Source organism: Heterocephalus glaber, unplaced genomic scaffold (genome assembly GCF_053883595.1).
Source record: "Heterocephalus glaber isolate CG9 unplaced genomic scaffold, H.glaber_assembly_v1.0 deba00000122, whole genome shotgun sequence".
Lineage (NCBI taxonomy): Eukaryota > Metazoa > Chordata > Mammalia > Rodentia > Bathyergidae > Heterocephalus > Heterocephalus glaber.
In genome coordinates this window covers 7,134,129-7,147,257 of record NW_028258138.1, presented here as the reverse complement: position 1 = coordinate 7,147,257, position 13,129 = coordinate 7,134,129, and the positions used below count along the sequence as shown (strand labels likewise).

Below are 13,129 nucleotides of genomic sequence, written 5' to 3'. Positions count from 1 at the left end.
TTCACCTTTTAGAGTCCAATATCCTTAACCCCAATCTTGGCAAGAAGACATGACATTCATTCACTCTGAGCCTGAGCTCAGTGAGAAAGCAGCGCTGAGTGCTGAAAAGAGCCGCCTCGAACAGACGCAGGCCCAGGTAGGAACGCCCACACCGATCACACAGCCCCACCCGCGACAGCACCACCAGCCTCTGAAGCCAGCCTCTGACGTTGGCCTTGGAGGACAGCAGCACGACAGAAATCCTCCTGAGTGGTCGAGTGGCCACACGGGACTGTGAAGAACAGCACCGTGCAAGGGCCGCCCCTGGCCCAGCGGGAAACCACCGTGCGACTTGTTGCTGGGAAGGTACTAGAAAGCCTAGCAAATGGACAGCGTGGTGCTAAAGCACTTGGGCACCCGGGGAAAGAAAACCTTTGAGGACCCCCAAAATAGGGTCCTAAAACAGTGGCAACCAAAGCCTGCAACTGCAGGCACCGGAAGTCAACACCAGATCGGCTGAGTCACACAGATTGCTTCAGACGTCCAGCCAAGGAGGGGAAGGGACATCCCGTCCCCTGGGCGGCTAGGCAGCCTGTGAAGTCTGAGGTCTGGCACCCGAGGGAGCCGCTCCTCAGCCCTCCACAAGCTGAGGACCTGCGGGAGGGACCAGCCCCAGGGAGACCACCTTGCCTTCACTGCAGCCACTTTCCTACAAGTGAGGTGACAGGACCAGGAGGCAGACTGTGGAGATGGACGCAGAGCTTGGGGAGAGGGCGAGAGGCCTGGGGGTGGATGATTGAGCTGTGACGTGTGTGTGTAGACACCAGTGCCAGGGATCACACCCACACCAGTACAAGTAAGCATTAAAAGAAAGCAGCCCGGTGTTCTGCACACACAGGTAATCCCAGCACTCAGGAAGCTGAGGCAGGAGGAGCACCTCAAGTTCGAGGCCAGTGAGGCCAAGGTAAATCTGAACTACATAGCAAGATCCTGTCTCGAAAAAAGAAAGAAAAGAAAAGAAAACAAGATGCCAGGTGTGGTGGTGAACCCCTGTGATCTCAGCACTTGGGAGGCTGAGGCAGGAGGATTGCTGCAAGTTCAAGGCCAGCCTGGGCTACGCAGCGAGTTCAAGGCCAGCCTGACTTACATGATGAGACCCAGAAAAACAAAAAAAGGGCCCAGGGCCCATCCAAAAGTGATCGTGAATTTGTATACACAAAGGTTTCCCTGGTCAGTGGACCATAAACTTAGGACAAAATTGGTATGAAAGAGTACTTTATTAAGTATATTTTAAATCAAATGCCAGTTTTTATGTAAAGCCATAAAATGTATTTTAAAATATGTAACTTTAGCACACATTTCATATACATATACACACGTATCTTCAAATATATATACAACATATGAAAATTAAAAAGCTCTGTTGTTGCTAAGCACAATGCACCCCGTATGTAGAAGAGAAAAGTACGAACCCTGGCACCCGCAGCCTAGTTCTGTGGAGTGGCGGCACTGGCACTTTCTTGCTCTTTTTCTGCACTTTCCACATTAACTTTGGGGGGGGGGTACTGGGGATCAAACTCGGGACTTTGCACTTGCAAGGCAGGCGCCAGAACCACTGAGCTAAATCCCCAGGCCTCCACATTAGACTTTTACTTTTATTTTTTCAGGTTTTACTTTTATAATTTAAAAAACAAAAAGCTATTGCACTTGTGCCCATGGGAAGGGGACAAAGAGATAAGGGAAGGAGGAAATGAAGCCGGGCCCTGCGCAGGCACCAGTGGCCATCATGGACTGCACACACGGACCAACAAGCATCCTGTAACTCAGAAGCACATACATCACTGGTCACAAACACGTGGAATATTGGAGAACAATCGCAAGGGCTGGCAACCGTCACATTCTGGGAATTTGCTGACAGGACAGCTTGGGGTCAGAGCTCATACTTTCTTTTTTTCTCTTTTTTGGGGGGACGGGGGTAGTTTTGAGACAGGGTCTCACTCTGTAGCCCAGGCTGGCCTTTAACTTGCGGCAATCCTCCCGCCTCAGCCTCCCAAGTGCTGGGATTACAGGCATGCGCCACCAGGCTCCACCTAGAAGTCGTACTTTCTAGACCCCTTTCTGTGTCTTTATCAGTACCGTGTTTATTATCTATTTTTAAACAGATACAATTTTTAAAAACCACAACGATGTGACACGTAACGGGCATTTGTATTTCCCGGCTTAATCCTCTGGAGCCACTGACACACAAGAAGCTACCCACCTGGCCATGGGGAGGTGGCCACCACTCCTGCCTCGCCACCTGAGAGCACCCCTGGAGGACAGAGGCCACAGGGTGCCCTGGGGAGGAGACTCGGGAGGCCACTGGCCAGGCCCTGCAGCACGCACGTCCCAAGTCCTGAACCAGCCGGGGGAGCTCGGCCCGGGCGAGTCTAAGTTTCCATACTGGGACCAAACCCCAGCCGTCCTCAGCGTCCTCAGCGTTCTCAGCGTCCTCAGCGTCCTCAGCGTCCTCAGCGTCCTCAGCCTGCCGTTAAACTGTCCCATAGTTCATTTAGGGGAAGTGATAACGAGCTACTTACCGGTCATCAGGGAACACAAGAACACAAACACAATCTTCCAAAACCCGAGAGACAGAAGTCAGCTTTACTGAGCGAAGGCCAAAGCCTAGTGTCAGTGACAGACTGCTCACAGGAAGTAAGCGGTTGGAAGGGGGCAGTCACACTTGCAAATGTTTTAATTAGAAAAAGTGCTTCAAAAAATAGGCTTGGCAGAATTATACTTTATAGTGCAAACAAGTATCAGTTCTGGTGAATCTAATTAGACCGCCCAGTCTGCCTTTCTCTACAGACCATATATACTAAATGCGTATAAAATACACTTCATTTGAAACGGCTGGAACACAAAACACAATCTGAGCACAAAACAACATGGTTCGTGAATACATTTACAAAACACCGTAATGAAAAATTAACACCTTCACATAAGTAAATAACGCTATACAAATGCTTGGCTAACAAATAACATTTTAAACAGAAGAGGAAGCTCAAACGATGTCCGTTAGTGTTATTCTTTTTTTTTTTTTTTTGGTACCAGGGATCAAACTCGGGTCCTTCCGCTTTCGAGGCAGGCAGCAGAACCACTGAGCTAAATCCCCGGCCCCATTAGTGCTATTCTTTCAGCTGTACTACATGAGATTAAAAAACAAATTTCCAAATTCTGGTAGGGCAGTATCTTGGTACTGATTGTTAATTGGTTTGTGGAGGTGCCAGTACCAAGAACACAAGGGTCAAACCAACTGTCTGGGCTGGGAACGGCAGCAGATCCCGAAGCCGTCACACTGACGATCTCGAGCTTATGTGTCACATGCCCAGCAAATGACCAGGCCCTGCACAGAATTTTTGCATCAAAAAGCCTCAAGGACTAAATTTGATGAGTTTGAAAGCAAGGTAACACTACAGTGGCATTAAGTTACTTTCTCAACTGGATTTAAAAAATACTATTGTCTTTAAATTACTCGATTTGTTAGAAAACTTTGACTTTCCAATTGGCAAGAAGACCGGAATATGCCAACAGTGCCAATCAGCACATACACACTGCAAAAGTTTTCCATTTATTACAAAGCTGGTGTGATGTGGGTTGGTACACGCACATCAGAAACTGGGCTTTCGGGCTCAATCACAGGTATAGAAAATGGTAATTCTTCTAAGAATCTCATATAAATTATAAGAACAAACATATTCAACAAAAAAATTAGCCAGTGTACTTTTGTTTAAAAAAGTGTCCATCAGACTTTTAACCCAAGAAGAGCAAACCGTTGTTAGAGTCTCGTGTCTGGATTCATTTTCCTTCTCAGCTGAAAGGATGCAGCACAATGGCCACAACTTTGTTACAGACCAAAATCCAGCAAGTGATTCCAACACCGCCTGAAAAGAAAGAAGCGCAGAGTCACGGCCGAGCAGCTTCTCCGGCCGCTCTGTGAGCAGGACTCAGAGTACAGCTCCACACAGGCTGAGCAGAGCGGGACGCGGAACTCACCTCCCGCCACAGCTCCCTCGGTGCTTTCCGGGAAGTTCTTACCTGCCACTCTGGTAGGAAAGGCCACCAGGCGGTCCAGCGGGGTTATCCATTTGCTCGGCACCACAGCCACGGGGACAGAATAGTACTTCCAGATGAGTGAGATCATCAGGGCAGCCTGCAAAGGCACTGCTGGTGAGCAAGGCTGCCTGCCAGTCCCACAGGGACCTGCTGGTGTCCCGTGAGTGTCTCACCACACGCCCGGCCCTTCCAACCACGCTGGAGCAGCCAACACAAAAGACCTCCCAGAAGTTACTTCGGAGCTGATGTGCCAGGAAGGCCCAGCTCTGCCAACTCTGACCATGAGAAGGGGTCTGTTCACATCTAACTCAGAACCACCACCACCCCCCATGGGTGTGGCGCAGTAGAAAGCGCCTGGACAGCACCCTGCGGCCCTGGGCTCCATCCCCAGCACCAGGACAGGGAGGGAGGGGGCGGGAGTGGTAGGCAGGAAACAGTGACTTAATTCCAGGGTGCCCCAAGTCGTGCACCAGCAGGACCCCGAGCCCCAGCCCCCAGCTCTGCAGGCCTCTCTGCTGGAGCTCAGTGCCTGACACCACAGCACACTCACCTGCAGGATGTAGAAGACCACGCTTATGACCCACTTTATCTTGGCTAACTGAGCCGTCCGAGCTTTCACTGAGAGGAAAAACCGGACGAGACAGCGGGTCAGTGCCCCAAACTGAGAAAATACCTACGTACACAGAAATGTGCTTCCTCTTAGAAGACACTTCTAAATTATAAATGCAACAACCACTCACTGTTTAGAAAATACAAAATGGAGCTTTTTAAAAGTTACCCTCGGGGCCGGGGATTTAGCTCGGTGGTTTCACCACCTGCTGTGCAAGCGCAAGGACCCGAGTTCAATCCCCAGTACCAAAAAAAAAAGTTACCCTCCATCTTACTGTCATTATTCAAGAGAATCCCATGCACACAGTGAGATTTGAAGAGCTTTAATTCTGAAAACCGTAATGTTACTCATCAAAATCACAGACTCTTGCTATAACGAGTGTGCCACTTGTCAGCAGCACTGAATTTGCTTCCCTATTTCCACCCCACCAGCCAATGGCCAGGCAGAGTCCAGGCGGCCTCGCGCAGGTCCCTCGCTCTTCACACTGGAGACAGCAGCAGGGAAGGTCACCACTGCACGATGTCCAGACAGAGGAACAGGAGGCCCTGGGAAGCACATGAGGTCATTTCTGGGCTTCCCTGAAAAAATGCTGAATTTGAACCAGGTGTGGTGGCACACGCCTGCGATCCCAACACTAGGGAGGCTGAGGCAGGAGGACTGCCAGAAGTTTGAGGCCAGCCTGGGCTACATAGTGAGTTTGAGACCAGCCTGTACCTCACAGCAAGAGACCCTGTCTAAAAAAACAAACAAAACAAAAAGAAAGAAAGAATGTAAAAGTGCTGAATCTGAAAACAAAACCTACAATGACAGGCTGGCTCTGCAGAAAATCCTAGAGGGCCCCTGGATGTCTGTTTTTAGAACAGAGGTTCCCCAGCCCAACACTGGGAGTGCACGCAGGCCCATTCACACTGGATCACACCCAGACACCGAAGGAGCAGACTGCAGCGAGGAGGTCGCACAGAGCTCCTGCCCGCCCGCAGTACCACAGTACCACAGTACCGTGTGTCTTGAGCCTGTCCGTCATCTTGTTGATCTTCCTCTCCAGGCGAGCATATCGGGCGAATTCATCCATCATGTTGACGGAGGCGAGCTCCTGCTTCATGTCCTGGATCTCAGCTCGCATGTGCGACTCCTGCTCTGCATCCTTCTGCAGCACCCGGGACATCTGGCGGGGAACGGCCGGCCAGGGTGAGTGTCGTACCCACAGTGCAGTGGGGTCCCTGCGCCCCTTCTGGGCTGGAGTGTTCCCAGGTGATCGACCTGAGTGAACCCGCTGGCCACCCCTCGATGCCCCAGGACCCCATCACCGGGCCTGCGAGGACACCGTGGCACACACTCTCCCCTGGCTGCGTGTCCCAAGGGTGGTGCCAGCAGGAGGTCCCGAGAAACACTCCACTCCCGCCACCCTGGCTTTCAGAGAGTGATTCTCTGGTCCTCCCCATGGAGCCCACTGGGCCAGCAGCCCTCCTCCCCACCCTCCTCCCTCCCTCCCTCCCCTCCAAAGAGGTGCTCTGCGGCCTCTTCCTGCTCCCTATGACACCAAGCCCAAAATGTCCCTGGGATTTGAATCCCAATCCAAGGTACCATTTTCTCTTCACAGCTGTCTGTGGAGCGCTACGGGACATGTGTGTCTTTTACTGTAACCGTGCATGTGGGATTATAAATGAACCGACTCCATGTCCATCGTGGAGCTTTCATTTGGGTGACACCAACCCACATCCTCTGCCCTTCCCAAGGGCCGAGGGCCCAGGCGGGATGGGCAGAGCAAGGAGGGTGCGGGGCCCCAGGCAGGGGCAGCCCAGCAAGAGTGAGGGCCCAGGCAGGAGGTCTTCCCATGCACAGAGGTCTGGCAAGGGGATCAGAGGGTGACACAGGTGCGCGGTGGCAAAGGACTTTTCATTGCATAGAAATTGGACCCTAAGCCAGGTGTGGTGGAGCCCAACTGTGATCCCAGTACTCCGGAAAGCTGAGGCAGGCAGACAGCGAGTTCAAGAGCAGCCTGGGTAACCTAGCAACTTTGGGAGACCCTGTCTCAAAAATGTGAAATAAAAAGAAACTGGACCTCGATAAACCTGACTTTTAAAACTGTATTTTAAAAAGGATAAAGTAAGCCCTTCACGGCAGCAGGAGCCTGAGGTCCCAGCTCACCAGGAGGCTGAAGCAGGAGTTCTGCCAGCTTGAGCAACACAGCAAGGCTATGTCTCAAACAAACAAACACTCAGTGGTAGAACACTTGCCTAATAGGTGCAAGTCCCTGGACTCAATCCCCAGGGTTGTAAATATAAATAAATAAAATTGAAACAGAAGGAATAGGTGAGATGAAACCCAAGGTGGGTGGATAGGCAGAAAGAAGGCAATGTACAAGAGAAGTGGACGAGCAACCTACGGAGTGGAGAAAATATTTGCAAAACATGTTTCTGTATGGGGCTGATGTGCAGGATATATAAAAACCCCTAGCCAGGAGGGGTGCTGCACACCTGTAATCTCAGCATTCTGAGAGGCTGAGGCAGGAGAATTCCAAGTCCAAGCCCAGCATGGACAACTTAGTGACTTAACAAGACCCTGCTCCAAAATGAAAAATAGGAAAGGGCTGAGGATGTCGCTCAGTGTGAAGGCCCTGGGTTCAATACAGATCGCGTCTGTGATACCAAAATGAGTTGGGAATTCTGCCTACCAGCAACCAGGCAGTCGACTCAACACAGGCCAGCTAAGCGGCACCAATTCAATTCGGTGCTCACACAATCTACCCGGAGACGTGGCAGATTCCACAGGTCCACAAGACAGCCCCCACCCACAGCGTCGCAGCTCCTGGCCTCTGGAATTTGTCTACAAACTGCTGTTCCCACGACACCTTCTTCAGGCCACACTCATGGGCCAGGCCAGCTCCCGGGCCCAGGGAAACACTTCCATTCACTGGCGCATTACAAAGGAAGTGTAAAGGAGAAAAGAAAACAGCCCCATAGGAGACACACAGAGCCAGATCAGGACCACACCCGGCCCCAGCACCCCTTGAGTCCTCGTTCTCCTCCCACTGAGTCCATCCACGATGGGCCGGCCAGAGCTCCCTCCTTACATGGGAGTGACCGAGGCAGCCAGGAGTGCTGACATGGACTGCAGGGAAGGGCGCAACTGCTGCTAACACTCAGGCGGGAAACCCAGTGAGGCCCGTTCCGACTCCTCCTGGACTTGGGGAGCAGTCGACCTCCCAGGCGTGGGGCAGGATCCCTTCTGCTCCACCGTCTGCCACAATGGTCAGTTTCCTTGGCACCAGCTCCAGACAGACAGGCACGGGAAGATTACGTTTTTAGTTCCCATGAGCTGCTTGGGGAAGAGACCTTCTAGGTCCACGGCCTGCCCTGGACAGAAAGAATCCGGCAGCAGGACTGGAGGAAATCACAGACTTTGCTTTCCCAGGCCCCCTTCTGACGCCGTGCGTGCTCCACTGTTACACCGAGATTGTCTTCACCTGGCCGCTCCAAGGCTATTCCAGAATAGCACAAACTACAGCAGGCAAGAAGATGGTATCCCCGAGGGCCATGAGCACATAAGATACTTATTATTAGGGAAATGCAAATGAAATTACAATGAGAGGCCACTTTGCACCCAAGAGGACTTGGCTGGTAAAAAAGAAAAGGAAAATAACAAATGTTGGCGGATGGGAAGCAATTGAAGCCCTTGTGCATTGCTGGTGGCCAGTGTACAAAACAGATCTGCAGCTCCTGAAAAACTGAACACAGAATCGGCATGTGATCCAGCAATTCTACTGAGAATATACCCAAAAGAATTAAAAGCAAGAACTCTTATTTGTACACCAATTTCTAGCAGCCATAGTCAAAATGTGGAAATGGCCCAAGTGTCTATCTGCAGATGAATGGATAAACAAAATGTGGTAAATGCAGACAATGGAATATTATTCAACCTTAAAAAATAAAAAAAGGAAGCCAGGCACAGTAGCACACACCTATAATCCCCAGCTGAGAAAGCTGAGGTAAGAGTATTTCAAGTTTAGGCTACCCTGGGCAACTTAGGGAGAGCCTGTCTCCAAAAAAAAAAAAAAAAAAGGTGAGGGTTAGGGATGTAGCTCAGCGGTAGAGCACTTCTGGCTTTGACCCCGGAAGCGGGGAAGAAAAAAAAAAAGGAAATTCTGACAAATGCTACAACATAAACCTTGAAGACATTATGCTAAGTGAGATAAGTGAAACAAACAGAGCAAATAAAGTATGACCCCATTTGCAATGAGTCTGGTGGCCCAGAGACTGGAGGAGGGAGAAAGGGGAATTGTGCAATGGGTACAGTCTTCGTGGGGAAGATTAAGTTCTGGGACGGTGATGGGTTGCACAACAAGGTTCTTAAGCCACCCAAACTGCGCCCTTCAAGCTGTTAAGATGAGTGTTATAGCTTACATTTAGTGATCCTCCAAGAGCCTTGAATGCTTACAGGTGGGGGTTCTGGATCGTGATTGGGTGATGGGAGCTACACTGACTTCCTCTTAGGAGGCGGGGTCTGGGCAGAAGAGGCGGTCACTGGGGGCGTGGCCTGGAAGGGTGCACCTCTGCTTACCCCCACCATGCCCTGCGCGGCTCTCTCCTCCAGCCCCTCGGCCAGGCCACCCTGCCTTGGAGGCCGCTGACTGCGCTGACTAAAACATGAGCCAAAGTAAACTTCCTCTTTAAATTGCAAGTACTAAACTATAGTGTCTCAGTGATGAAGAAAATTACCAAGACAATGATAAATGTTATGTTATGGGCACTTCACAGTTTAAAAAAGAAAAAAGAGCATAGGCCAGCTCTTCAAGAGTCTTTTGTGGCATGTTAAATACCCAGCACGTCATCTTAAAGGTGAAGCAGCAGCAGGGAAGATTCTGAAAGAGAGTGAGGGGTAGAAAAAACCTCTAGCACAGAAGGTAAGGAGGGTAAAGCCCTAAAACAGTTTTGCACAAATAATCAGTCGATGAATACTGGTAGAATAAAACATGAGAGAAGCAGAAGCCCTGCCTAGTCTTAAATATGCATATTCAACACCAATTTATATTAGAGGGAAAAGCAAGACCCGTTTTCCTTCTTAAGTCTCAGTCTGAGCCAGACAGGCCCTTGCTTCCACTCCATAGGGTGGGCTCCTGCTACCCCATCCTACCCTGCCCTGTACAGTCTGCCACCCGATCCCTATTCGTGCTCCATTAGGTAGGAGGGCAGAACCGGGAGAATCACAAAGCAAGGATGGAATATCCAATCAGGAGTCACTAGGGAGATGACTTAGTGCAGCTATGAAATTCTGAGCCCGACTCTTCCCCTGGGAGGTAACGGAAAAGATGATGGCAGTCCCCACTCCCTGCAGTCGGGACATGGGGACATGGGGACACGGGGGCGGCACTCACTGCCGGGGCAAGATGCAGGCAGAAAGAGTGCTCCCCAACGCTCGGGGCTCCCCTGCACACAGAAAGCACCACACTCTACAGAGATTCTCTCTCTACCCAGCCTCCCCGGCCCACCTGTCCAGAATGGGGGCGCCTGCGCCCTGACATCGATCGCGCGGGGGCCTGGCACCAGTAACAACGGCCTCGAGGCCTCCAGGAAACCCTGCCAAGCATGCATGAGGCCCATCTCAGACCCGGGGCCCGGATCAAGGGAAGCAGTGAGGCTGGCGTTCGGCACCAAGGACGCCCCGCCTGAGCCCGCCGCCCATCGCCGGAGATCCTGCCATGTGAAAGCCTGGCCAGGTGTCGCCGGGTGTCTTCCACCCCTAGGGAATCCACCAAGAAGTCTTTAGAGGGGAAGCCTTGCAACTTTCAGACGCTTGGAATCATCTCAGAAAAATAAAACACAAAGCCTGGCGTGGTGGCGCAAGCCCGTAACCCCAGCACTGGGGCGGCTGAGGCTGCAGGATCACTGCGAGTTCAAGGCCACCCTGCACTACACAGGGAGAGCCTGTTTCAAAAATAGATAAATAAATAAATAATCTTTTTAAAATCCTGAAGCACAGAACAGACCACGCAGGCACTCCTGCGACCGAGGCTGGCCCTCGGCCGGCCAGGCTGAGGCGCCCCTGTCCGCGCCGACCGCGCTGGTCCCTGGAAAGCCCGGCAGTCACTTACGAAGGAGGAGAAGGACGGGAGGAGGATCCGCAGGACATTGCACCCAAACACGAAGCTGAGCACCAGCAGCCACGCCCAGCGGTCGGCCTCGGGGGCGCCCATCCCGAACACTCCTCGCTGCGCCCGCGACCTATGGCTGCTGCGTGGGACCCCACGGACCCCGCGCCCGCGCTAGCGTAGGGAGCGCCGATGCGCCTGCGCACTGGGCTGCATGGGCGGGGAAGCGGGGAGGCGGGGACAGCGGTGTGTGCGCGCCAGCCTTAGTCTGGCCTTCCCGGCTCCCATAGCTCTGTTGTCATCCATTCAATTATAAGGGGTGAACCTGTTTTCCCAGAGTCTAGCTGGACTGATGCCGGCCATCTAGTGTGGTCTTACCTGCAAGCTACTTCTGTTATTATTTTATTAAAATTTTATTTAAATGGACTCACTTTCGCTACTAAATAAATCTATTTAAAATAAGCTTTTCCATATGTAGAAATTACCTTATAGTAGCAAGTAACAAAATAAATGTTTTCTAAGCAGTTATATATAAAATTGTCTTAAGCTTACACTTAAAAACTGAACATCATAAGCAGCATACAAAATTACATCCCTGAAAAATAAGTTTGTTAATCAGAAGACACTATTAGAAGTTGCGGATGTACCTCAGTGGTAGAGGGTTGCCCAGCATGCATGAGGTCCGGAAAAAGAAAAGAAATTTGTTAAACCTTTACAGTGAGCCTGTAATAAGGTCGACTTAGATAAAGATTAAGTTTTTCAGCAAAAGAATCCCAACTCGGGGCCGAGGATTTAGCTCAATGGTTTCCCCACCTGCTTCACAAACTCAAGGACCCGAGTTCAATCCCTGGTAAAAAAAAAAAAAAAAAAGAGTCCCAACTCATTTATGTATAGTAAATAAAGTAAAAGATGTTTAGCAGTCTGTTCTGCCAAGACTGGAAGCTGAGAACTAATTTCTAATAAAAATAATGCAAGAAGCTGTGGTCCTACAAATTTCTTTGATTTTTTATTTTAATTTTTTTGAGACAGGCTCTTGCTGTTCAAGGCTGGCCTTGAACTCACTATGTGGTCCTATAAATTTCTGTTTCAAGAAAACATGTGAAGTGCAGATTCAATAGCAGTAGAGTGAATGAACCTTGAGAACATTATCCTAGGTGAAATAAACCTGTCACAAAAAGAAAATTAGTGTACAATTCCACTTATATGAGGCATCTAAAGCAGCCAAACTCTTAGGAACAGAAAGTAGAATGTGGTTACCAGGGAGTGGAGGGAAGTAGACATGGGGAGTTATTGTTTCATGGGTACTGAGTTTCAGGTTTACAATCTCCTGCCTCAGCCTCCCAAATGCTGGGATTACAGGCGTGCACCACCATGCACAGCTAGCAATATGAACACACTTAACACTACTGAATTGTACACTGAGAAATGGGTAATGTGGTAAATTTTATTTTTTTTGGTACCGGGGATTGAACTCGGGTCCTTGCACTTGCACAGCAGGTGGCGAAACCACTGAGCTAAATCCCCTGCCCAATGTGGTAAATTTTATTACCTTTGTTACCAGAATAAAATTTTTTAAAGATTAAGATATTATAAGTACTTGATATTTTATTAACTGTAGGATAAATATGATAAACCAAATGTCCTTAGTCCTTGTTCTCCTAGGGTTTAATTAAATAAATAACTATAAGTACTGTAAAGAATTACCAGCATGCCACACACTCTAAAAGGACACATAGGTTTGTCTAGGTACCCTTCCATGTCCTAGCTCCAAGTTGGTGATGGGTCTGTTAGTAAATATGAAAATAAAAGAGGACTATGCACGAAATAAGGGTGGCATATACATCATTTCCTCTTTTATTAAAAAAATAATATTGGGTGCTATTAACACAGAGGACCCTGATTTGCTGTGGAAGTTGAGCATGTGAGAACTAACACAGGACTTTCCTGTACTTCATTCTTTGCTTCTTACTCCCACAGAAAAATACCCTGGACTGATAAATGAGTTTGTTAGAAAATTCCAAAAAAAACAGGGGTGGTGCTCCACACCTCTAATCTCAGGCTGAGGCAGGAGGATTGCTGCAAATTCAAAGCCAGACTGAACTACAGAGTGAGACCCTGTCTCAAAAAAACAATAATAATAATAATTTAAAAATCCAGGGCCAGGGATTTAGTTCAGTGGTTCCACTGCCTGCCTCACAAGCGCAAAGTCCCAAGTTCAATCCCCAGTACCAAAAAAAAATAATAATAATTTTAAAATCCAAAAGAAAAAGAAAAAATTCAAGCTTCTGACCTCTTTGTCTCCTGCACAAGCAGCACTCACTAGTGACCCACCAAAGAGGCAGTTCTCTGTTCCCATC

General features: G+C 49.6%; 1 protein-coding gene across 2 annotated transcripts; it reads right to left on the bottom strand.

Annotated features, from left to right (window-relative positions):
- Positions 1–1,903: 1,903 nt before the first annotated feature.
- Get1 (guided entry of tail-anchored proteins factor 1) lies at positions 1,904–10,987 on the bottom strand. 2 transcript variants are annotated; one of them, XM_004842362.4, is made up of 5 exons: positions 10,776–10,985; positions 5,684–5,849; positions 4,625–4,692; positions 4,057–4,171; positions 1,904–3,902 (listed from the first exon to the last, which is right to left on the bottom strand). In XM_004842362.4, exons 1-5 carry the CDS (start codon positions 10,875–10,877, stop codon positions 3,829–3,831), a joined length of 525 nt encoding a protein of 174 aa, XP_004842419.1. In that variant the 5' UTR covers positions 10,878–10,985; the 3' UTR covers positions 1,904–3,828. The 2 variants fall into 2 exon arrangements, with proteins under 2 accessions (XP_004842419.1, XP_004842420.1); XM_004842363.4 differs by lacking the exons at positions 1,904–3,902; positions 4,057–4,171; positions 4,625–4,692 and adding an exon at positions 4,711–5,229 and having other exon boundaries at positions 10,776–10,987.
- Between the last annotated feature and the right edge of the window lie 2,142 nt (positions 10,988–13,129).

Coding starts and splice junctions, on each gene's coding strand:
- Get1 (XM_004842362.4), bottom strand. CDS start 10,877: ATGGGCGCCCCCGAGGCCGACCGCTGGGCGTGGCTGCTGGTGCTCAGC. Junction 4,693..5,683: donor GGACAGGCTCAAGACACACG/GTACTGTGGTAC, acceptor TTTTCCTCTCAG/TGAAAGCTCGGACGGCTCAG. Junction 4,172..4,624: donor TGGTCTTCTACATCCTGCAG/GTGAGTGTGCTG, acceptor GTGCCTTTGCAG/GCTGCCCTGATGATCTCACT.